This window comes from Solanum dulcamara, chromosome 1 (assembly GCF_947179165.1).
Source record: "Solanum dulcamara chromosome 1, daSolDulc1.2, whole genome shotgun sequence".
NCBI classification, from domain to species: Eukaryota; Viridiplantae; Streptophyta; class Magnoliopsida; order Solanales; family Solanaceae; genus Solanum; species Solanum dulcamara.
Window position 1 is genome coordinate 87,637,793 of NC_077237.1, and position 27,285 is coordinate 87,665,077.

Here is a 27,285-nt window from a genome sequence, read left to right on the forward strand (position 1 = left end):
GCTGGTAAACTCTACCTAGACTGAGATATATTTATTCCTCATCTGCCATTTCACTCTTTGGATTCTACATTTGTTCTTATCATGTTCTTTGTGACGACCTGAAACCTCACCATAAAAAGATGAGTTAGATCAATCATTAAACTTCTTTTTTTTGTGTAGGGGATGTCACTCAATTAATCCAGTTATCTAAGACGCTACAAGAATTAGTTTTACTTATTTAATGTCCACCATGGGAGGAAAACACTATCCACTTATGCTGGATGGTATTGGATTAAATCCACCTGACCATAAATCCATGCTATAACACAACATTCAACAATGTCACCATTGATAATTGATAAAGAATCAGGAAGGATCTCAAATCCAATTAGTAATCAGAGGAGCAAAAACAAATGCAAGGAGAGCATCATCAAAGAGATCTAAATTTCACTAAACATGAGTCAATTTGATGAATTAAGTTTTTCTAGTGATTATTATGACCTTCCTCAACGGTTTACTTGTACAATAGCATAGCTATGCCATTCGATAGCGTATACTAGAGTCCCCCAACAGCAAGTTGAAGCAGGATTGTGGGGTTGGGGTACAAGAGTGGAGGATAGATGATGCCGAATACAACATCTACATATAATACAACAAGGATTGGCCAAGAGTTATAGTGAGATTCTGCCGCTCCTGTTAGCAGCTAATTCTCCTCACGTCGTAGATGGTCAAATGTGTATGAATCATGAGCGAGATTCTGCATGAAGAACGAGTACATTAGGAAAAGAGTAATTGTCCGTCTAAATGGAAAGAGACTACAGCAATCAGCAGAGACTAATAAATCCGAATTGTAACCACAAGCTCACTGTCCAACAATCAAGAAAAGATTGAGAAAGAATAAGCTAGTAAATAGAGCTAGAGCTGCCAGAAATGGATCAGAGGCATTTCAATTTAAAGAACAATATCAGTGCAGCTTAAAGAAATAGCTCAGCCATTATCCAAGAGATCGTATTGTTCCTCCAAGTTGATGAAACTAGCAATGTTGGGCATTAGATTACACCATAACTTCAAAAGGATTATTCTATTACTTTTTACTGCCGAGTGAAGAACTTTTTAGCCTTTTACCATCAAAAAGAGTATTTTTATCCTTTGAAAGTAAATTCTGCAACTTAATTGCGTGTATCATTAAATGAAAGAAGAAAACACATCTCAGAAAGTACTTATTGACCAAACTTTTTGCGTGACAAGACATACAGAAACAGGAAATGCAAATTGTATATACAAGTGAGCCTTTACTACAGTCCATAGACCATTAGAAGGCCAAGGATTTCACTGGACAACTCTGGATTACACATGGTTCAGATCTTCCGAGGCATGACCAAGGATATGGAAATAGATGAACTCAACCAGCAAACTACATTGTAAGCATTTTGAAAGGAAACTAGGACTTGATTTAAGGGGCAATCACTTATTATTTAAAATCGCATGAATGAGACATGTTCTCCAGGAAAGCAAAAATAAATTCACCTCAAGTTCACTTGGTTAACACTGACCTTCATTATTTCCAGAGATGGAATGGTTTCAAATATTCGTTAAAATCCCAAAACGTAAAGAGAGTCTTATTAATTTTGGGCTGGAGGGAGTAATAAGTTTCAACCTATTTCAATCTTGCTTGATGTTATTTATTAGAGAGCACTCATAATTTCATGTACAGTTACCATTGAATACCTGTTCTTGGGCGCGGAAATACATGAAAGGTGTATAGTGGAGAAAGTTTGAAACTCTGGACGTATAAATATCAGCGTATCTGCAGTTTCAAGAGAAAGAAAATTTAAAAACAGTCAAAGTGCTTGAAGAAAATTTTACAATCAATTAATAGTTTGTAAAGAAGTGACACAACTTGTCACAGCACATTGACATACTTTTCAATTTGACGCATCAAGTGACTTTTATCCCACAGACCTGCACGTGAAAGATAACCCCATCTGAAAGAGAAAATAAGGCAGATTGATTACCCTCAAGTCCGAATTCGTCAATTGAAAAAGAAACCATGCCTGTGAGCTCATCTGAGAAAACATGCAGATGTGCAAGTAAATATTCCTGGCAACTTTTATAGATTAAACTTGGTCAAGGTGATGTTGACTCACTTTGAACATTACAATGTCAACTAAGAGCTAATGAAGCCATAAATAAAGCAATCTAGTATAACAAATCTGAGGCTGAATTTGAAGGGACAGGTAATTCCAAAAGAAAAATCTTCAAATAACCTTTTGTTGAAAAGCTCTCCATCCTCATCCAACATTGGACCAATTTTCTGATCTAGCCTCTGCATAACAACAAGTAGCTTTTGCATGCTTTCTGTGAGTTCATTATCTTCCATATGTGTGGCAGCAAGGGTCTGATGCATATTAAGACAATACAACTTTCAACTGGTTACATCAAGTAGCAAAATTAATAGCACAAAGTAACCCACACAATTAAAGACATTGCAATGAGCCTTGTTAGAGAGACAAACTTTTACGAGAGCAATCCACAAGGAAAGCGAGAAAGAACTGTCAATCAAAGGGGAATGCTCGCACAAACTGCTTATGATCTGACAGACTGTTTTACACTGTTTCAAAGCTACATCTTAATTCAATTTGCAAACATCCATTTTACATTGAATTTCCGGAAAAGAACTACTAATTCTTTCTACCGATTTGTGATCACATGTAGGTTCATCATGCCATTGCAGCTAAACACCTTCAATGAGATATGTATATGTCAAGAGTTAATGGGTGATACTTTGAACTTAATTTGCATAATTCCAGGCAACATGTCAATAACTACTTATAACTTTACTCTGTGAATATTAGGTTGAAGATACTACTTGCAACAGTGAAACAGGAGGCAGAATATTTTAGTTTAAGTTAAATCCACAGAAACGCAAGAATAATCATATGCTAGATCTAGTACACTTACCTGTGCAGGACGTCCCTCGGTCCTCCTCTGAAGAGCAAGCCGCAGTTGGTTAAAGAGATCACCTAAAACCTCTTTTTTATTGATAAGATCTATCAAAGTAGCTCTCTCTTGTTGACTATGAATTAACGCATTATACTGCAGAACAAGAATAAAAAACATCATATGCTGCAGTCTTACAGAATAAAATCGTCAAAGAGCAATCACTATGATTTCTTACTTAGAAAAAAATATTGCGTAAATTTTTCGTTTTTTTCTAGACCATGCTTTCGGTCAACAAACAACTAAAGTGCTCTATAATTCTTCATTACTTGTACGGGTAAGGTGGAACAAATGAAGTCTCTTTTTTGGGGGGAGCAGAGAAGTCAAAGAATGTAACAAACAATGATAGTTCTAAAACGTCTCTAAGTTCTAAAACGTCTCTAAGGCACAAAGATGAAAAGAAGAACTGGATCATAACAAAATTCAAAGCAGGTAAGACACTAAACTCCAAAGGTTTCGACCGAATGGAACCCCCAAATCCAACTAACGGAGCAAAAAGAAGCAAATAAACAATTGTGATCCAATTCGAGAGATCTGATGAAGATTAACTAACCTCCTCCTCTAGTTCTCGACAAATCAAAGCAGTTCTCCACCGAAGATGGACTTTGGATTGGCTTACATCTGTATATATATGATCACCGACATATAAGATTTCATCTCCATGAACGTTAAGAGAACTCTCAATCATCTGAGCGCTTCCTCCAGAGTACAATCCACCTATAAGAAAATTATTAGCTGCTGCTTAGAATGGACAAGTCCTGTCCATGTTCAAAAGAAAATATGAAATATCATTAATGGCCAAATGTGATGGTGATCGCAGGAGAAAACTCCTCACAAATAAAAATTCAAAGAAGCCTAACATCTACAAAATTCTGATCCTAAATTAAAAGCAAGAAATTTCAGATGTATTTCAAGTGCAAAGAGAATCCTACATCCACAAATAACATCATTTTTGCATGACACAATTGGAGGATGTTCTATTCTATTTTTTTCCCTCCCTTTTATTGGAGTCTAAATACATTGGTAGGGTCATTTGTTGTGCTATCATGCCAGTTCATCTGCGCGCTACAATGTGCTTTATTAGTTTATATGGCAGCCCATTATTGAGAACTTGGTCAGCATGCTTCTCCAACAAGAAGATAACTACACCAGGAACATAGCTTAACCCCAGGCAAATCTTTAGCAGCACAATTGTTTACCATGAATCGACCGAAAGTTTACTGGGGCATTGCAGTTGTTGCCTATCTTATCAATAGAATGCCACTTAAAATCCTCAATTTTCGGAGTCCTCTAGAGGCTTTAAAGGGTGAGACTTATAATATTGCTCCTCCAAAGGTGTTTGGGTGTGTCTGCTTTGTTCACACTAGGAATGCTGAGAAACTTGATCCTAGAGCCCTTAAATGAGTCTTTATTATTCTCCTACACATAAAGGGTACAAACACTATCATCCTCTCTCCAAGAGATCCTTTGTCAGCATGGATGTTAACTTTCAAGAGTTTGAGCCCTATTTTGATAATAAATCATTACCTCTTTGGGGGAAGAGCAATGACAGAATAGATAATTCTACCTAGTTTCTGGAGAAAGAATTCAAGGGGAGACTGTTGGGTGTTTGGATAAACCTGATTTGATAACTTACTCAAGAAGAAATATATCATAAAAAGACATTATGCAATCTGCCGAAGTTGAATCCTCTTCTATTTACGAGTTATCTATATTTTCTAGTGAGTTAGATACTTAGATTTGCCTATTACTCATAGAAAACGAGTCAGATCTTTTACCAAACATCCTTTTATCTCCTATAAATCCTTGTCTCTCTCTATAGAACCTTCCTTGCACAACTTTTCATGATTGTGACTTACAACAGTTAGATGTGAGAATGCATTTCTTCATGGAGACCTAGAAGAAGTGCACATGGAGATTCCTCTTGGATTTGATACTGAACAAAGTCAGAAAAAGGTGTGCAGACTGAAGAAAACCTTGTAGGGACCTAAGCAACCCCTCAGAGCTTGGTTGACAGATTCTATAAAAGCGATAATCTCTTTCGGTCACCAACAAAGCAATGTTGATCCCACTCTTCTCATTCTCGTTGTTTATGCTGGTGATATAGTAATGACAGAAGATGACAAAGAGGAGATGACCCGATTGAAAAAGATTTGCATTTCTCTAAAAAAGGTCACCTGTCGATAGAACTGGATGAAGTCTACATCCGATTATTATACACTCATAGGAGGGAACCTAGTTACTTGGAGAAGCAAGAAGCAAAGTGTAGTTGCAACATAAAGTGTGGAAGCAGAATATAGAGCTATGGCCCAAGGTGTTTGTGAGCCTCTTTAGATACTAAAGTTACTGAAAAAATTGAGATTGTCTGGAAAAAGGAAACTTTCCTTGTACCGCGACAACAAAGTTTCAATCAGTATAGTTAAGACTCCTATTCAACATGACCAAACAAAACATATTGACATTTCATCAAAAAGAAAGTTACTAGTGGCACCTTGAGTTTGCTTTATGTACTGTCAGGAAAACAGCTAGCAGGTGTGCTTAAAAAAAGCCTCAGCCAAAAGACTTTTCATACTTCTGTTTGGGCATGTACGACATCTTTACTCCAATTGAGGAGGGTGTTGATTGTGTTAACTATTTAGCATGATGAGACTTTATTTTTCTTTTCCGAGCGTAAAATATTTCTATTGTCTTTCCTTAATTAGTTGGGACCATTCGTATAATACCCACTCTCATGGTATGTAAAGACATACTGAACTACGCAAGAAGACTTTTCTTCTTATCAAATTTTACATAATATAAACCAGAAGTTCAGTAATTTGTAAAAGATTAGAAAAACGTCCATGATACTAGTTGCAACAACTTTAAGAACGATCTTAGCAGATACGGTGACCTTTTAAGTCCAACTTTCAACATACATACATCTCAATAAGATAGCAACTTTTACTGAAAGAAATAAGAAAAGAGTTACACATTAGCTAACATATACAAAGACGGCAAAAAATGTTGAAAAAATAAATTGTGCTAGAATGAGACAGGAGGAGAAGACGATTTTCATTTACTTGTCCAAAATTGGGATGATTTTCATATCATCAGTTTAGAAGATTAATCACCTGGGCGAGCCTTAAAACAAGGACGCATCAGACCTTCACCAGTCACTACTTCATACATTGGGTGCGCCATTTGGAAGAATTCTGGCTTCCTAGCTGAGACTATAACCTGCATTGGATAAAGAAGGAAAATAGATTTGGTTATGGAGCCATTTAACAATTAACACTTCCATAAATTAACCACGGGACAGAGAAAACATGACCATATAAATGCAATATTACCAGACTACAGAAAAAAATTGCTAATATAAGGATTTCAAATAAAGACTAGCTCCAACCCTGCACAATTTTCGGCATTTCTCCCCTTCCAAATTCTTTTCCATGAAAACAATCCATCTACTAACTCTCCTCAAGAATCAATCCATGAGGACCATACAACTTGTGGATTGTCATTTTCTATCCACAACAAATATCTAGTCCACCCAGAGTTATTAAAACCATCATCCCGTCACTTAAAGTAAGGAAACAATGCGAAGCACGGGGTTATCACTTAGGATCCAGGGAAAGGATTTTTGCTGACCCCACATGGGTGAAGCCATGTGCTTTAGAAAAGTGTGCCTTTCAAAAGATGATGCGCAAAGTGATCTGAATGAGATTGGTTGGTTAATCGTATCTAAATCTTGAGGAGGGCGGTGTACACCATTATTGCATATTAGATAATAAAATTAGTTATTTTAATTGTCAGGTCCATGGGGGTTGATATGAAAAGTGAGAAGCGAAGCGCACGCTTCTTTAAAGTGAAGTGTACAATTAATGGAAAATTAAAGAGTATCAAACATATATGGATTCAGAGAGGGGTTCCCCACCCCAACACACACAAAAAATAATAAAAGGAAAAGGACGTTAAGCGAGTGATTTCTATGACTTATTGCCAAGATGGAGGAGGAACAAAACAGAAACTTTTGTCAAACTGTTAAGTGTTTCACGTTGGTTGAGGGAATATAGTATTGGACAATCCTCATCTCTTGAGCTAGTTTTTGGGATTGAGTTAGGCCCCATGTCCAAAGCCCAAACAATAGCTGTTGAAAAATATTGTATGTTTGCCTATCGTGATAAGAAAATTCTAATAAAAATCAAAAACAAAAATTAACAAATAAACGTGACCTTTTAGTCCTGTATGTTGGCAAAATGTGATTTCCTTTTAGATTCACTCTTTTATTGCAATTGGCAACAACATTCTGTCTAAGTAGGAAACAATAAGAGTGAATAACAATCATTTAGTTTATGACCATCCAATTTAACTGGTGAGTATCCCACATGGACTAATGGAACGGGTTGTTGTCACCTTATAGTCTAAGGTCTTGGGCGATCCAACCTTAGCTTTTAAGGTTGGCTTATGCCCAAGTCCATTTTCTTAACATGGCATCAAAGTCAGACCTATCTTTATTCCTGGTTTATGCAATGTCGAGCCCCTATGTCATCTTGTCCATGCTCTAGACATCCACCACTAGACATGCAGGGTATTGGAGTGTCCTACATTGGTTGCAGGAGTAGGTTGTTTTCTGATATGGTATTGGGTGCATCCTCATCTCATGAGCTAACCTTTGAGTTGAGTTAGGCCAAAAATCTTTTTTTAACATTTAACACCATAAGGGGAGCTCAATAGCAGCAGCAAGGAGAACCTTGTATTGATTGTCCAGAACTCAATACAACAACTTACCCAGTGAATGGTCAGAACTCACTATGAGCAGAATAATTGAGAAAGGAAAGAAATTTAAATTTGTAGAAAGCAATAAAGGAGTCAAATAGTTAGCTATCAAATTCTAACAATGACATTCGGCATTGACAAAATTATCTTTTATATAAACTTCTCTTCAAAAGCATTACACTATGAGATCAAGACTTTAGTGAAAATTATTAAAAATAAAAGAAATTAGCTATTATTATAATCCTATTCTGCTTACTCACCATCTCAAATAGATCTCGCCAGCTCATATCATTTGGAAGGTACCGATTGAACGAATGCTGCATCATTTTGTCTGTGTAATGATAATCTGAATTTGTAATGAGTAAGAGCCTCTTCCCAGCCTGATAAAACATGAAATGTTAAATGCTGAATCGACCATCTGGTTTTGCTAGGGGCTTAATATATCTTAATAAGAAATCGGACAACTTATTCTCCCAATCAATGTCCTATTGGACTTTTACACTTGCTATGCTAATTGCATTAAGATTATTTATGCAAGGCTCTAAATAGACTGTGATACTTAATCAAATGGATAGAGTTAGATACCTCCTTTTGATCCAATAATGCCAAAGGTAGCTCAGGATCAGGTTCCACAAATAATTCAGGATTGGACATTATCTCGCTCTGCATGGGTGAAATAGATTAGAATGATCTTTGCAGCTCCCGGCATGTGAAGCAAAGGATCAATGAAATACATACCTTCAGCTGGCCTTCTACATGTGCCCTGAAGAGTGCCTTACCGACAGCCTAAATAGAATACAAAAAGGTTGGCAAACTCAAGGTTCACATCACAATCCATTCACGCACAGCATCCAACCATACCTTGTAAAGCCCTTTATACTCATTTGGACAGAGATCTGGTCCTATAACTCCTTTATCCAGCCTATCTACCATCTGCAAAAGAGACATGTCTACGATATAGGGTAAGTGCTGAAGAAGCAATATTACATTCTTTTTAGTTGAAACCCCAGGTGCTCAATAAATTTATGCAATTCGAATATCATCGGTCAGCAGAAACAAGCAACTGGATGAACCTTTTTATCCAAATAAAATTAAGCAAAATATCAGCATCTACAGAAAGTAGTAGTATTACGACTATCAAAAAATTTGGTTAAAGAGAGAACCACTTCAGTAATAAAGTATTAGATCTTATGAGACTGATCTCATCTTTTGCAGGTTCAGCAACATACTAACTGAATGTGGAACAAGAACTTAAATGAAGATTTAAAGCAACCATTAGCATGATCAAACTTCAGCATACATATTTAGCATCTTATCGAGGAGATATGCTAGGCATATGGAACTAATAATGAGACCAATTTTTTTGTCCTTCGCCTTAACCTTTCCATCTCGTCAATCGCATTACAACTTCAGACGGAACATTCTCTGAACCATGTCTTCACATGGTCTTTCCAGCACTAGCCTAAAACTTTAAAGGCTTTTACCCCGCCAGAAATGCATCATGCTCTCTTCGAAAAGTATAATGTAACTTGATTATACATACTCTTACCATACCTTCTTCCGAATAACTAAATCACCCACTTTCACCATTTTTGACTATAACTCACCACTATATTAAGCTACCACTCCCTTAAGAAGCTTTGTCTTGATGTCCCTCATCTTCCAAAAAAAATTATCAAGAAGACCCATAAATCTTTGCTTGATTCAGAAGTTTCTAAGAGGGTGGAACTACAGATATACCTTCAACAAGGACTGGTTTAAGCAAGTTCCTTAAAAAAACTCAAGGATCAATGATATATTTTTCAAATAAGTTGTTGGTACAGAGCTAAAATCCTCTGCAGAGAAGGAAAGGTAAAACAGAGGGAAAGTAATGAAGCAACCTTTCAGGAGTGAAAAGTACCGACCCGCATGGTCAGGTGTTTATAGGAGGACACCAAGATATAAACCAGGGAAACAAAATAGACCATACAACCTCCGATACTAGCAAGCTAGGACTCTAGATGCTTACCAATCAATAAAACAACTAGAAAATAGAAAACCAAAATGTCTCAAAAAAAGAAGAAACATAACAATAATAATGAAATCCCTCAACCTACTAAAATCTTCTTTTAAGAAGGAAAAAAATTGCATTAGGAAGACACAGAAGTCATACAAATCTTTTCACAAAAAAAAACTAACAAATGTATATGCTAAACATGAAGAAATAATGTCTTTTAGTATCGAGTCATGGCATGTATATTGAGGGAGACCAAGTGATCTACCTGCATATAAGCCACTGCTTCTGAAACTGAGAATAGTGTATTGAGGAACTCCCATCTACTCTCCTTACGCAGATCAACCAGTTCTCTCCCGTAGATCTCACTTCCAAACATAAAAAATATGAGACACTAACCAAAACATAACCCAATTATCCAGAGCACATAAAAATGCAGAACATTCATTCAGATTTTCATGGAGCAAACAAATTTTTTGGCTGTAGTGCAGTCTGCACCCATCCTCCAGAGATTTACATGGAGCAAATAGATTTTAAGCTTTGATTTCCCAATTTGCAAAGAAACATTTTTGTGGACGATCTTTCCTAAGAATACGGTTATATGGATCAATATTTTGAGCTGATAAGTAGACACAAAAGCCCAAAGCCATACCTCACTTCTCGAGTTGAGAGCATTCTTGTTCCATGCATCGCTCTCTTAATATATCCAAATCTGTCTGCTTTAACCAGGTTACCTTTCTCTTTGTCTATTACAAGACCTCTAATCACCTGTTTTACAGTGAAAAGTCCTCAAATGGGTATTAAGACAAACCATTAGCATGATCACATGGTCAGACTATACCAGATCAGGGTCAAATGCAAGCCCATCAACAGGGAAACCCACATTTCTCAGATTCTCCAGGCAGTAATCATAAGCCCTTCCTTCCCAGGCCTGTAAATTATGGGCTTATTCATACTACATCAGTAACATATGCCAAAAATAAAAACAATTTAAAGCTCCTAACAGGACAAAAAAAATATACAAGACAGCAACGTATTTTAAATTTTAACATCTAAACGCAAATCGGTCATGGCACTTCCAACCACAACCTAAGAGAATAAAACTGAAAAAATAAATAAATCGCAACTCAAAAGAGAAAGACAATGAACTTGGGGGAAAATAGAGTACTTTTTCTTTTTTGATAACACATGTAAAGCACATTTTTTTATCATCAGAATTCAACCCTCTAACGTCAAAATGAAGTAAGAACTTCATCAGGCACCAAGATAAAAGGATTAGTAACAGACGAAACATATATATGGATAAACACTGACTACGCTGCCTAATAGTATTAGTTCCCTGCTATTGCACAACATTGTCACATGCAATTCAGCAATCAGGCAAACAATAGATGTGGTTGGCAAATAAAATAAATAAATGTGTAAGCAATGAACATTAGCCTCAATTTGTAACAAACAAACCATGAACTAATAGTTAACATCACACGAAACAAGAATTAAAAGGTACCATCACGTTATAGTGCATTAGTGTATAGTCCATATCATATCCAATTGCACTGATTGATCGTAGATTTAATGTGCGGCTGCAAAATATACCACGCGGCGAATGTCGAGCATTATATGGAACCTGCACATTATGTGAGTCAGAAATTTGCCAAGATTTACACGCCAATGCTGCGGCTGCTTCTAAACTAAGAGGTTATAAATCTTCAGTGAGTTTAAGCATCAGAGATGCTACGTAAATACTGCAAGCAGATAGCCATAATAAGATGTTAAGATTCCATGACTTTTCTCACTTCATGCTGTAAAAGCATTGCAATGAGTATAGAGTGCAGACCCACCCCCACCCACACCCTCGATCTGGCAATCTTTTCATTTCCTTTAACCCTTCCCCTACAGTTATTTATCTTGGCAACTAATATAGAACTTTTTGAAAGCTTTAAAGAAGAGCTTATTAACATTTTTGCTTATGCATTAAACTATTTCCATTACACTCAAATATAAGTTGAGTATAATAGAAGAGATAAGCTCTTATCCTTTTAAAATGCTGAAGTGTTGAGAAAATGAGAAAAGTAAAAGTGAATGGACATGCAAGGACAGACATATTCTCCATCACTCGAGGATGAAAGGGAGATAATCTGAGGGGAAGATGATTGACACAAATTTTGGAGCAACATATGATAACTAATTGAAAAGGAATGACATCCAAAAAAAAGAATGGTACTCTTCATATCAAACAGTATGCCCATACACTGACCAAACGCGTTAAGCCAATTTAAAAAATTTCAGCAAGTGATACACACATCAAAATGCCAACTTGATAAATGCAATACAAAGATAAGTTCAGTATTAAAGTACCGGAATGCCCAAGTGTTGAAGCAAGTTCTCTGCCTCTTGAGCTTCCATCTTTGCCACCTCCTCAACAGGGCCTTGCAATGCCTTGCCATCAATTCCTGCATCGTTTGTAGGTAAAATGGTAAGGAACTGCCAAGTTCAAATCATAATAGTTAACAAACACAATACTATATACATCAAAAGTTGTATCTTCTCTTTGTTCTTCTATTTAAAGGTATATTAATTTGAATATTCAATTTCATTCATTATAACCAAAACCTCAGTTATCATAAAAATTCACCTTTTGTTTTTTCTCAAATGCAAGTGATCAACAAAATTTGAAACATTAGTTTGATCAAGAAAATCGAAATCAAAATATAAAATTTAAATGAATTTGAATTCTTGAAAGTTACCTACAACAACATTATTAGTGGAATCAAAGTGGAAAGTGTATCATATAAACTGGAATACAAGGTCGGAATGGGAGGGAATATTTGAATAACCATAATCAATTCAAAAGCTAAACCTTTTTTTCAACATAAGCTATTAGCAAAACTTACTTATCTACTCAGAATCAATTCAGAAGCTCAACTAAAAGTACCATACAGGCCAAAATCCTTTCTTTTAATTTGGGGAGTCCCGAAAATGACAAATCAAATTCGTATTTAGTTCATCGAACAAACTAGCACCACTATCACCACAGGACAACATATGGACTCAAATTTGGAAATGTAATGTACCAAAATTGAGATTCAAATCGCCTTTGGTGCTTTCGCCAAGGTAATCCACTTCAGACGTTGTCGAAGAAGTGACAACTGAGAATACATCCTCTCCAGGAGGAACCGACGTAGTGGCGCTGCAGCGACAGGAGGAGAAACCATTCACTCGATTATACGAAACAGATGAACGGAACACCAATGCACCATCGAATTTCTGGGTATTTGAGAATACGGCCGGACTTCTACTAGTACTATTTGGTATACTCATGCAGCTTGCTACAGCTTGGCAAACTGTCGAACAGCTCATGTGCGTGAATTTTTGTCTGTGTTTTCTTCCGGTATGCCGGCGGCTGAAGCTGAATTCCACCACTCACCGCCGCCGGTACGTTTGCCGCCGGGCAGTGACGTTAATGCTTTACCAGAATTTTAGCAATTTAACAACACTAACGACCAATGATCGCAAAAATTGGGACTTTTTTCCCTTTTCTATTTGTCAAAAAGTTGACACTATTTTTTCTTAAAGATATTTTGAAAATAATTTAAGACCAAATCCAAACATCACCTAGGGTTCAACTTAGATTTGGGTAGTAAATGACTCAAATGCCCTTTTAGAAATAGCATCCGTAACCGTGACTATTGCTTCGTGCACCTAAACTATTCTATGGGATATCTGGTATCTCTCACCAAATAATAGATACCGATTACTCTATCCACCAAGATTACATTCTATCTATTGGAATGTTTTCAACGTCCCTCTTATGCAACTATGAGAATTTCTTCTCATTCACTACTATATTTTCCTATAGCTCACGATTGACCTTGAACTGGCTAAAAAACTTTCTACTTGAACGGAATTTCTTTATGACTTTTGCTTCGTTGATCGATCGACAATTTACTTCTTAAGGAAGGAGCTGAGAGGGTTTGAAGTTAAGTTAGATGAGCCGCAACTATTGCTTCGTGCACCTAGATTAATTGTATGGGATATATTTTATCCTTTACCAATAGTGATACAAGGCTAGGGCAGATGAATCGCAACTATTATTTCGTGCACCTAGACTAATTCTATCGGAATATATGATATCTCTCACCAACAATATTGGTACAAGGCTAGGACAAATGAAACACAACTATTATTTTGTGCACTTAAACTAATTCTATGTGATATATGTTATCTCTCACCAACAATGGTACAAGACTAGGACAAATGAACCACAACTATTGATTCGTGCATCTAGACTAATTCTATGAGATATATGTTATCTTTCACCAATAATGGTAAAAGGCTAGGACATATGAACCGCAACTATTGCTTAATGCACCTAGACTAATTCTATGGGATATTTGTTATCTCTCACTAACAATCGATGTCAGGTAATTCTATCCATCAAGGCTAAGATGGATGAAAGAAAAGCATCTAATAGTTTTGTTTTTATTGAGATTTAAATTTGAGACTTCATGGTTATATCAACTCACTTCATTGACCACCAAGCCACATCCTTGAGTGCACAGTTTATAATTTAGTTATTCAAACTTAATTGGTGATCGTATAGATATTTTCATCGCATCCCAATTATGTTTTTTAACAACAAGAATCTCGAAGACTTTTAATGTGTAAGTTTCACATGTCATTTATTTATCGATGTTACTAATGAAACCGTTACACTTTAATTTGCATTATTTAATTCGCTTACTAATCATGCCAAATTTATGGAGCTATCTAGATTTATATAATCTAATTAATGTTTATTATAGTACTTACATATATGGATAACAACAACCAAGTATCCTCATTGTTAGCTTCATTTGGACCTCGTTTGTTTAAAATAATCCTTTTGTTGATTACATTTATATTAATTTGATCACGTAATTTAACAAAGTAAAAAAATATTTAAAATCTTTTGATCTTAAATTAAATGTGTATAGTATAATAAAATATACTTTAAATCAATGTAGTGATTTTAAAATATCATATAAAATGTTGAAATTAAAGCATTGCTATATAAAAAAGTGAGATACTTTCTCATATAAATCAAAGGAGAAACAAAATACGTAAATTTTAATAAATGAAATACCGGCCAATTAATTAGTAAGAAACTTAAGTAAATCTTGATAACTGCTAATTAATTCTCTTACTATAGGAGGAGCGAAGGTGAATGTACATAATTCAGCTTGACTAAAGTGAGATGGATAATAAACTATTACCATTCATTTTATATGACGAATCGAATATGATTCTATGATAAACTTTCATAGATTGGAAAAAATTTCAATCATTCTTATTCGATGTTATTAATCTACTTACATATGTTTGAAATTAACTCATACACAATTATTGCAACAAAAACAAAATAGTAACATACCTTTAATCATTAATGTTCTTGTAGAAGTTGAAAATCTCCTTTGATTTATTATCCTCAATTTGCCAAATTGATGGATGTGACAAGCATTCATATAGATTGGCTGGGAACTCTTAGCAAAAACCTTAACATTAGTCATTTTTTTTATCAAGGTTGATTGAGGATTTCTAGCAAAATTCTTGAATTTATACATAGAAAAAAACATAAATGATTAGATTTTGTGAATATAATATAGATTCTTGAAATCTATATATATTTACCCGCAAGGTTTTAATAAATACTCTAATATCCATTAAAACAATAAGGATGTACTTTATTTTTCAGGGGTTTTATTATCCGTTTGAATTATTTTAAAAGTTATTTTATAGTCTATTTTTTATTGAATATAATTTGTCTTATCATATGTTACATTATAACGACGCAACCACGATGGAGAACTCGACCTAAGTGATTGGGCATGTGCTATGTGTTGGGTGTTTGCCCTGACTTTCCTAGTATAATTAGGTTTTCCTTTTCCTAAAAGGAAAACACAATGTCTCCATATTTGGCTAGTCTTTTTTCTTATAGAAAAATGTTTATGACTCTATAAATAGAGGCTTATTCCTTCTAACTTGGTAGCATTTACAATGTAGTCCTAGGGGCTTTGAGAGTTTTATGTAGGGGGAAAAACGGTGAGACACAAGTGTTACGTTATCACTTGTGTGAACCTCTTTTTATTCCGAGTGAATTGTGTGAGGTTATTTCTCTCGATTATTTGTACGCTCATATTTATTGTGGATTGCTCATCTCCTCTTGTGGATGTAGGTCGGTTGACCGAACGACATTAAATGCTTGTGTCTTTTTTGGTATATTTCTCGTTTGTCTTCTTACTCATGGTCATTCGAGATTTGTTTTGCTAGATTCCGCATGACACCTAATTATTTTCGATCCCAACACTATGCACGTGCATTCCTACTAAACAAGAGAGATAAGTTATCTTCTTTTAGAATGTCTTTCAAAGGTAAATAACATTCTAATTTATCGAACGAGAAATCACTCAAAGTTAAGCCTAATTTTTCAAATCTAGGGTTACATACGTAGATCATTAATTGATTTTTTGTTGACTCAATTGACGTAGAAATTTTTCATTTTTACATAACGATATAATACAATAAAAAAATTTAAACAATTGAAAGAAATATTATACTAAAAGAACAACACGAGCAGAGAGGGAGGAGATCGACACTTAGGCTTCTATAAAGTTGATTAATCAGACATACACGTCCTATGCAGGGGCGGACCCACGTGTAGTTGAGGGGTTCATCCGAACCCCCTTCGTTAAAAAATTACACTGTATATATAAGATAAAATTTTTAATTTATGTGTACATATTTAACATTGAACCACTTAAGCATAAGTCAAAGGACTAGCTCAGTGGCAAATGAGGTTCAATATTTAGCTTGTCTTAGGTCACAGGTTTGAATCCGAATAAGAACATTTTTTTTCTGATTAGCATGTTTAATTTTTTTTGAACCCCTTTCATAAAATTCCTGGATCCGCCACTGGTCCTATGTGACATCTTATATGGTAAAAATGGTGTGGATGCCTAAACATTATGCTCCAGACACCAAGTAAAAACATAACACAGAAATACGAAAATGGGTAATCACGTACAACACTCTCATTCTAATTTAGACTAAAGGACGTCAAATTTAACATTACTAATCTTGTCGAGAATTGGAAGAAGAATTGTTAGTTACGAAACTGTGTGTGGAACAAAGGCGTATCACCGTCTTCATCAGACGATGTATCTGGTCCGAGATCGAATTCCTCCCAGGAACACTAGAAACAAAGATATGAACTGGGTAAATAGAAATGGAAAAGAGATGTTTCTATTTCATCCAAATTTGTTGCTTTTTCTACATGAACAAGATAACATGAATATCCAATTTTATATATATTCATAAGCTTATGAATACAAAATGCATACTTTAATAATAATATTGAAGTTTAAGCGTATTTAATCAAATATCGTAGGAACTAAAATCATAATTTAGTATAATTAAGCGACCAAAATATTATTAGTTTTTTGGAAATTTATGAAAACAAGGTTCTTAAACTCTTTTGTGGCTCAATTTGGAAACCATGCAGTACCTCAATATTAGCAATGGAGTGGATATATCTTCTTTTTTTTTGCTAATACTTTTTAAAAATTAATATAAGAGACTTTTTTTTTATAATCTTGGTGTTCGAGCCAGTTTTTGTGCTCCTCAATTAATTTCACGAGATATCTGTCACCTCCCACCAATAGCAGGTGTCACGTAACTTTGTCCACCAACGCTAGACCAAATGAGAAGAAATCACCTAAAAATACTTATTTATTTGCATAGTTTCTTATTTTTCAAGATATTTTATTATCTATCGTTTCATTTCCTTTGAATCTTTATATTTTGTTATTGTTTCTTGCAGCTATGCATCAAATATCTTCTCTTTTCAGTTGAGGGAATCTATCGGAATCACCTTTCTATAGTGAGTGTATTATTATTATATATTTAAAGTTTACGCTAAATTATATCAATTTATTACATTATTAGGTAATAGATAGATAGAAATATATATTAACTAACAGTAATCAATGGCAAAATAGTTCCATCAAAAACATCAGGAGTTGTTGTTTGTGTTTGTTAGATTATTTTTTTTAATTTATAAAGCCCTAATCAGTTTTATATTTTTTCCTTTTCCTTTTCCAAGTTTTACCCCCTTTAGATAGCACTCATAAAATAGGAAAAAATAAAATAAAGCATTAAAAGGAAAGCAGTCCACTTTTTCATCAAAATCTTTTTCCCCATTTAATTTGTTACTTTTCTATTTTATATTTATTTATGATTTCCTTTTTTCCTAGGTTTTGTTTCTATATACTCGCTCCATTCATTTTACTTGTCGTCCTTGTTAAAAATAAAATATCTAAAATAGTCATCACTTTTAAGTTTTATCCGTAATAAATATATATAGAGACACTCAATAAATATATATAGAGACTAATGTGGTGAAATAGATCGAGAGTAGTATTAAATTGAGATTTAAGATTAATTATTTTTTATTGATATTTTCATAAAAAGCGTGAAAAAAATATAACAAGTAAAATGGACCGGAGGGATTACAATTATTGGCTATATCAGCCACAGAAGAAACAAAAGATAGCTCTCTTTTCCTATTTCTAAAGCAGATGTAAGAAAATATGTTCTTTATTTGTTGCTACTTTTATTTAAAAGGATTTTATGCGGATAACTTTACGATATTAGGTTTATCTTAATCCAGTACTTCACGACATAGTATAAATTTATGTGTAAACATTTACTAAAATTGCAACAAATAGTAGATATATAGATATATGAACACATTAGAGATTGGTCGCACAAAATGTATATATACAGAGTAGTTATTTGAAGGTGAGTCTTAGCATAAATGATAAATTAAAGTTGTTGTCATGTGACCAGGAGGCCAGGGGTTCGAGTGGCCGTTCCTTGGACCCCGAGTATAGCGAGAACCTAGTGCATCATTGAATGATCTTCAACTGCAAGTTGGAGTTGCATTTTTTCATTTCATGTTCCCATTAGATGGATATTTTTATTAGTATTAGCTTTTGTCTATATTACTTAAAGTTGTACCACTGAAGTTGTGTTGTTTTCTGAGTTATTGTCTTGCTTAAAGGCTAGCAATGAACTAATAGTTGGAGAAATAGGCTGAAGTAGGATGATGGTAGAAGAGAATGCTACTGAACGAGGCATCGATAACATGGAAAATAAGGTTTTAGAATCCTCAGATGGATCAAATTGTACACGAGTATCGGACAAGACAGAGAAACAGAAAGAGGCTGCTGCTGGTGAAGTTCCATACTATAAGTTGTTGTCTTTTGCTGATCCAATAGATCATGCATTGATGATTATTGGTGCAATTGCAGCTGTTGGTAGTGGACTTTGTTTGTCTGTGATGGCTGTACTGTTTGGAGAGTTAGTTGATTCCTTTGGAATGACAGTGGATAGCGAAAAAGTTGTTGGTGAAGTTTCTAAGGTACAAGGAATTTTCAATAGCTGTTGTACCATATTCACTTGTCCTCTGTCTTATATAACAGTTCACTTTTCCCTCCATTTCTGATGTCTGATTTACCTAAGGTGTTATTTTGTTCCCTTTCTTCAGAATTTTGTCAATCCTCTTCTCGGCCCGTCCTCATCAACTTGCCCTTCATCATTGGGCATCACATACACCCTTAAGGACATAGTATCCTAGTTTGTCCCCACCACCATAGAGTCTAACTTGGATACCATATTTGTGATATCTCGAGTTCATGACATGTAAGGAGACCTCACGGATTTTTCCCTTGGTGACGCCACATTGAGCCCAAAAGTGCTTCTACCATGAATATTTGTATTTTGTCTTATATAGCACTTCACTTTCCTTTTCCCTTCTGATATTGAATTTGCCTAAGTTGTTATATGCACCCTTCTTCGGAAGCCTGACAGCTTAAAATGCCCGTATCAACCCATCCTATGTCATGAATTGATACAGGCGTTTTAAGCTGAAGAAGTTCTGATGAATTGAAAAAGTGTTATTTCATTTTAATGCTTGTTTCCTTTCCTATTTTTTTTTCAGGTAGCCCTGAAATTCATATATCTGGCTCTGGGTTCAGGTCTTGCTACATTCACCCGTATGTATACTTGCGATGATGATATACTTCTTCTGTTTTCATGGCATTGTTAAAGTAGTTTCTCTTTTAATTCCAAGAAAACTCACTACTCATACTAGCATCTTTCCAGAGGTGGCGTGCTGGACAGTCACGGGGGAAAGGCAGGCTGCTCGAATCAGATGTTTATACCTGAAAACTGTATTAAGACAAGATATTGGATTTTTCGATAAGGAGACTAATACTGGTGTCATTATCGAAAGCCTGTCTAGTGATACTCTAACTATTCAAGATGCCATCGGCGAAAAGGTATTTCTGGAAGACAAACCTATGTGCCTCATAACCATTTGATACATCTAGAAAACTTAGCCTGCATTCACATTAAACTGCAGGTTGGAAAATTTATCCAGGTATCAGCTACATTCCTTGGAGGATTAATAATAGCTTTTGTTAAGGGGTGACGTCTAGCATTGGTCTTGTCATGTTCGATTCCTCCACTTGTCATATCTTCTGCTGTCATGACTATTCTTCTGGCTAAACTAGCATCCCGTGCACAGACTGCTTATTCAGAAGCTGCAACTGTGGTTGAACAGACAATAAGCTCAATTAGAACTGTATGAAGAGTTGGAAAAATGCACTTTTTCTACTTTTCCACTTTTATCGAAGGTTCGCATTCACCAAGTTTCTTGAACTTTCATGTAGGTTGCATCATATACAGGAGAGAGAAGAGCTATTTCTGAATATCACAGTTCTCTGAACAAAGCTTACCATTCTGGTGTACAAGAGGGTTTGGCTTCAGGGCTTGGTTTGGGTGTTTTTTATTTCATCTTATATACAAGTTATGCTTTAGCAATATGGTATGGTGCAAAAATGATTTTGGACCACAACTATACTGGAGGAGATGTGATGAATGTCATTATGGCTATACTGACTGGCTCATTGTAAGTTCTATTCTGGATTTTTCTTTGTATGCTTAGTTTCTCTCACCCATAGGGCGGGCCGGAGGATGCACTGACCTAGATTTTCCTTATCTAACATCCAAACTTCATTGCAAAAATGAATGACACTGATAAATTTACTAAGCCTTTTCTAAATTATAGTTTTTTTATTGTTGGTCTTTTATTCTTTACTGTAATTGCAGTTCTTTAGGACAGGCATCTCCATGCTTGCGCGCATTTGCTTCTGGAAAGGCTGCAGCGTTTAAAATGTTTCAGACAATAAACAGAAAGCCCGTCATAGATCCTTATGATATGAAAGGACAGAAACATCTTGACATTAGTGGTGATATTGAACTTAAGAATGTTCATTTCTGTTATCCAGCAAGACCACAAGAGAGCATATTTGATGGTTTCTCTCTGTCGATACCTAAGGGAACAACGACAGCTCTAGTAGGGCGAAGTGGAAGTGGAAAATCGACTGTGATCAGCCTAATAGTGAGGTTCTATGATCCAGTGGCTGGTGAAGTTCTAATTGATGGTATAAATATTAAAGAATTTCAGCTTAGGTGGATCAGGGGGAAAATTGGCCTTGTTAGCCAAGAACCTGTTCTGTTTGGTTCGACGATAAAGGATAATATTGCCTACGGGAAGGATGATGCAACACTTGAAGAAATTGAAGATGCAGTTCGACTTGCCAATGCAACTAAGTTCATTGATAAATTACCTCAGGTCAGGCTATAGAGTTGTTTTATTTCAATTTCCATCAAGTTATAGCTATCTAAAGTTCTTCTCAATAGCTTATAAAAATATTTTTGGTTGTTATTCAGGGACTAGATACCAGAGTTGGCGAACACGGAAGTCAGTTATCCGGAGGACAAAAGCAAAGAATTGCTATTGCTAGAGCTATACTGAAGGACCCCAAAATTCTACTTCTAGATGAAGCTACAAGTGCTCTTGATGCAGAATCTGCGAGGGTTGTTCAAGAGACATTGGATATTGTCATGATCAACCGAACTACAGTAATTGTTGCACATCGCTTGAGTACAGTAAAGAATGCAGATGCAATAGCTGTACTTCAGGAGGGAAAGATCGTCGAAAAAGGTGTGTCATATATACTATCTTTTCCAGTAAACCGGATTCCAGATTGTTAGCTATTTATACTGAAACCAATGTGATTATAAAGATGGTAGCAGAAATGTATGTACATTTGTTTATTGGCGAGTCTTGTCTTTTCTTAGAACGCTTATTTCTTATACCTTCCACCCCTTTTTAGGTTCCCACTTGGAACTAATGAGAAATAAGGAAGGAGCATATGTTCAGCTTATACAGTTGCAAGAGCTTAGCAAATATTCAGGAGAGAAAGATTCAAATGAACTGGATAGTGAAGAGATAATCATAAATCCCAACGACCAATCAAATCACCAGATTTTCGTGACACGATCAGCAAGTAGGGACTCATCAAGGATTGAGAATAGCAACCATCATTCAGCGTCCATTTCAGTTAGTGCAGAAGAGAAAGCAGTTGGTGAGTGTCATGATCCTAATTCAACAGTTGTATTGAGGAAGGATAAAGACAACACGTTTTATCGCTTGGCCTTAATGAACAGACCAGAGATTCCAGAATTATTACTTGGTTGCATGACTGCAGTGGTCAGTGCTCTAATATTACCTATTTTGGGGGTACTTCTTTCTAATGTTATCAAGACTTTCTATGAGCCTGATCATGAACTCAGAAAGCATTCAAGATTTTGGTCATTGATATTTGTTGGTCTAGCATTGACATCTTTACTAGCAAAACCCTTGAGGACGTTCTTTTTCGCTGTAGCAGGATGTAAGTTAATCAAGAGAGTACGCCTAATGTGCTTCGAGCAAATAGTTTACATGGATATTAGTTGGTTCGACAGAAAGGAGAACTCGATTGGTGCAATTGGCTCCCGACTATCTACAGATGCAGCATCTGTCAGAGGTATGGTTGGAGAGTCACTTGCTATGCTTGTTGAGAACACTTCAACAGCTATAGCTGGTTTAGTTATTGGACTTGAAGCAAACTGGCAATTGACTCTCATAATGATATTTATGTTGCCTCTAATTGCACTAAATGGATATCTGCGCATGAAATACGTTAGTGGTTTTGGCGCTGATGCTAAGGTTTGCTCCAAACTTTTGTACTAACAAAATGTTTCAAGTAAAATTAGCAATTAGTGCTTATGCAAGTAAATTTCCTGTAGAAACTATATGAGGATGCGACTCAAGTTGCTAGTGAAGCGGTAGGAAGTATCAGAACAGTGGCTTCTTTCTCTGCCGAAGAGAAGGTGGTGCAATTGTACAAAAGAAAATGTGAAGGCCCAGTTAAATCTGGAATGAAAGAAGGGCTATTGAGTGGAGCAGGTTATGTTTTTTCAATGTTCTGCTTGTACTTTGTCTATGCTGTCAGCTTTTATGCTGGTGCTCGGTTGATTGAGTCTGGTAAGGCCACATTTGCTGAGGTTTTTCTGGTAAGGCTCGAAACCTAAACATAGAACTTGTGTCAAGTCTTTCTTTATATGTTGCTTCTCTGTCATTTTTACTTGCCTAGTTCTGAATTTCAGGTTTTCTATGGTCTTAGCTTGGCATCTACCGCGATTTCTCAATCAGGTGGCCTTGCTCCTGACTCCACCAAAGCCAAAACTGGTGCATCTTCGATCTTTGCACTTCTTGACCGAAACTCCAAGATTGACTCTAGCGATAACTCAGGAATGGCATTGGACAATGTGAAGGGAAACATTGAGTTTCGACATGTCAGTTTCAATTATCCAAGTCGACCTGAGGCTCAAGTCCTAAAAGATCTATGCCTAGCCATTAGCTCTGGTGAGGTAAATAATATTTGCATTATCGCCAGAATCATTTTGTGGTCGTAAAACACAATTTATCAACGATTCTGATGAAGAAATATATGTTCATGCTAGACGGTTGCTCTGGTGGGAGAAAGTGGGAGTGGAAAATCAACAGTTATTTCCTTGTTGCAAAGATTTTACGATCCAGATTCAGGCCTAATCACATTAGATGGAATAGAAATTCAAAAGATGAATGTGAAATGTTTGAGAGAGCAAATGGGATTAGTAAGCCAGGAGCCTACATTGTTCAATGACACAATCAGAGCCAATATAGCATACGGAAAAGAAACTGATGCCACAGAAACAGAAATATTAGCTGCTGCAGAGTTATCCAATGCTCACAACTTCATCAGTGGCCTACAACAGGTACGTACTGTCTTGTAGACTATGTTGCTCGGATTCTCCAAAAGTGCACAATTTTTGGAGGTTCTGATACACACTTGCTGATAGACTACAAATAGGTTCTTGATTACCATTCTTTTGTGTAAATTCACATACACACAAGTCTTGATCTACATAATCATCGTAGTCCCAAACCCAAACGTATTGAGAAGACGAATTGCAATAACAGGTATACAGTACTTGCACAAAGTCTTGCATACACAACTGCATTCTCTCCTATTGTACAATGGATTCTTCACATGTATGTATCCAATACAAGTACATGGACTTTTTCTAGTTTTTCAATGCATTTTAAAGAATTTTCATAACAACAACAACTATACCTCAGTCCCAAATAAGTTGGGGTCGACTATATAAATGATCACTTTTTCAGTTAAGATCTCAAGAATTTGCACAGGTAACTAAAATTGACACAAGTATGTCAGACAGATAAAGAATCATCATGTAACATAGACTTAATTTACATCCTATGACATTACATTCTTGATCATTGGGAATTAGCTAAGAAACTCAGCGATATCTGTCTCTAAATAGTCCGTAGCTAACATGATATTTTTATAATCCATCGTTAAATAGGATTAACGATGGATTTTTGATGTTTAACAACAGAAGTTGTCTGTCACTAATTTGCGTTTGGCATTTGGATGTTGCTCTTTTTTTTCACCTTAATATGCAGGGGTATGAAACACTAGTTGGTGAAAGGGGCACACAACTATCTGGTGGACAGAAACAAAGAGTTGCAATTGCAAGAGCTATAGTGAAATGTCCAAAAATATTACTACTAGATGAGGCCACAAGTGCACTTGACTCGGAGTCTGAGAAAATAGTTCAAGATGCACTTGATAGAGTAAGATTAGGCAGAACAACAGTTGTGGTGGCTCATAGATTGTCCACAATTAAAGGAGCTGATGTTATTGTTGTCATCAAAGATGGTGTCATTGTGGAGAAAGGAAATCATGAAACATTGGTTAATAGACAAGATGGTATTTATGCTTCTCTAGTATCAAAGTCTCCTAGTACATAAAAGGGGCAGCCTAGTGCACAAAGCATCTCCCATTCACAGAAGTTCCACAAAGGGTCGCAAGCCAATGGGTGTGATGTAGCCAATGGCTGATTCTATGACTTGAACTCGTAACCTACAAGTCACATGGAGACAACTATGAATAAGTAGTACATGTTCTTTTTTGCTTTTGTTAATAATGATCAAAAACACACCCGAAGTATCACTTTTATTTTTTGCAAGTTTCGTATCTGAACTATCAGGTGTTTGAATTTCTGCTTGAACTATCACACACTATTATTAAAAAACACATCAACTAGTATTTGATGGTGCACAAAACTTAAAACTCGGAATATTACAAGCTCTTACTCTCATTATAAAATTCAATGTAAAAAATAATTTCCAAATAATATTAAAATTTAAAATACTTAGTAAGAAATTTAATAAAAGGAAAGTAATAATTTTGAATTGCTTTGCATTTGATTAAGGAAAAGATTAATTTTTTTCTTAATTTGTTGTCTTTCTAAGTCGTCCAAGTAAAGATTTAATAAGAAAAGAAAAATAGAGATTAATTTCTTGCTTCTGACGTCATATTTTCTTTTACTTTGTTAATTTTTTTTTTTTCAAATGGTGTTTGATATCCTTATTGAGGCACGATAATGCAAGTAAGCATTTGTTTTAATTGCATTGTACAATTACGAACTTAAAATGTTGAATCAATCTCTAATTAAAATATTAGTAATGGAAGACATTAAGATACAATATTTCTACGCCACAAAGGTAAAGGTAAGGACTGCGTACATGTTACCTTCCCAGATCTCATTTGTGAAACTACACTGAATATGTTATTATTGTTATTATATTTCCACCAACTAAAACTATGTAAGTTATTGTAAACATTAGAATTTAGACAACAATCTTATCTATAAGATTTATACTTAATTACATATGAGCAAATATTATACTCGAGTCTAAAAGGAAATTAAGATCAAGAAGTCAATGGTATGTATGACATTTTTGCTACCAAAAGAAAAGTTAAAACAATTTTATTTACTTTGGAATTTAATTACTTTTCTAGTGAATTGTGGGTAAATGTTGATGACTATCCAACATTCCACCACTATGTTCCTCTACAATATATAAGTGAATAAAATTATTATTTTTAAGAAAGTCTATTATTTTAATTTTAAAAAAAACTTGTCTGTTGCTCTGATTTTCCTAGTTAAGCAGAGGATTCTAATTGTTTTTTTTTCTTTTGTCAGGTGTCAGGGAGCAACAATAAAGTTGTCTTTACGTAACTTATAAATTATAGATTTGAGTTGTGAAATCAATCACAAATAATTGCATTAGGATAGATTATCTACGTGTTGTCGTACTCTTCCTCGAACTTCATATAAATATGAAATATTTTACACATCAGACTTACTATTTGGAAATTTATGCAAATAAGATTCCTAAACTTTTGGTTGCTCAATTTGGTAACCAGTACCTCAATATTAGCTATGGAGTGGTTAAATATTTTTTTTAATACTTTCTTTCAAATTAATATAATAAACTTGTAATATAATTTTGAATTGTAGTCTCTTGTCCTTGGAATTAGACAAGTGGTCCTAAAAAAAGTACTTATATAATGTGTATATATAATGTTTACACCAAATTATATTAATTTATTATATTATTAAGTAATAAATAGATAGAAATATATATTACAATAATCAATTGCAAAGTTCCATCAAATACATAAACGAATATGTCCAGAAGTTGATATACCTAAAAAAATAAAATTAATTATATATAAACATTGTAATTTTTTGCCGAAAGGGGTTCCAATGAACAATCTCGACACTACCAAGCTCTGCCCCTTCTTCAGAGGGTAGGGAGCCCATTTCTGATTGACTCTCGGCTCAATGAATGATGAAAAAGAAGCAGTAACAACATGAAGATAATAAGATAAATGATGTGAAAGAATCAATCACGTAATACTAGAGATCAAAGAATAAACAAACATAAAAATAATACTAATCAAGAATTGTTAATTAGCAGAAGCTGTTAAGGAATGACGTTTTGAGCTTAAACATATAATTTAAGAATAGTAAAGCTTTCGTACGAACGTTTAATTAAATAATTGAATTATTGGTACTTGTTGTGACGATTCGTTTAAGGAATTAATTAGTTTTGGAGGATATTTAAAAGGAATGTATACCTTCTGCTGATGATTTGAGCGTTATTATGGCGCTATCAAACACTTTGCCAATTTAAAATCGGAATTTGTGTT

The 27,285-nt window shown here is 35.1% G+C and overlaps 1 protein-coding gene and 1 pseudogene across 1 annotated transcript; one reads left to right on the forward strand and one right to left on the reverse strand.

Annotated features, from left to right (window-relative positions):
- Positions 1 to 403: 403 nt before the first annotated feature.
- LOC129883283 (uncharacterized) lies at positions 404 to 13,309 on the reverse strand. Its single transcript, XM_055957935.1, has 17 exons — positions 12,802 to 13,309; positions 12,086 to 12,180; positions 11,235 to 11,354; positions 10,569 to 10,658; positions 10,380 to 10,495; positions 9,996 to 10,095; positions 8,596 to 8,667; positions 8,473 to 8,520; positions 8,320 to 8,397; positions 7,995 to 8,114; positions 6,090 to 6,195; positions 3,533 to 3,696; positions 2,941 to 3,075; positions 2,247 to 2,377; positions 1,902 to 1,964; positions 1,708 to 1,786; positions 404 to 736 (listed from the first exon to the last, which is right to left on the reverse strand). Exons 1-17 carry the CDS (start codon positions 13,085 to 13,087, stop codon positions 683 to 685), a joined length of 1,857 nt encoding a protein of 618 aa, XP_055813910.1. The 5' UTR covers positions 13,088 to 13,309; the 3' UTR covers positions 404 to 682.
- Positions 13,310 to 18,820: 5,511 nt separating this feature from the next.
- LOC129883307 (ABC transporter B family member 11-like) lies at positions 18,821 to 25,408 on the forward strand (annotated as a pseudogene).
- Positions 25,409 to 27,285: the final 1,877 nt, after the last annotated feature.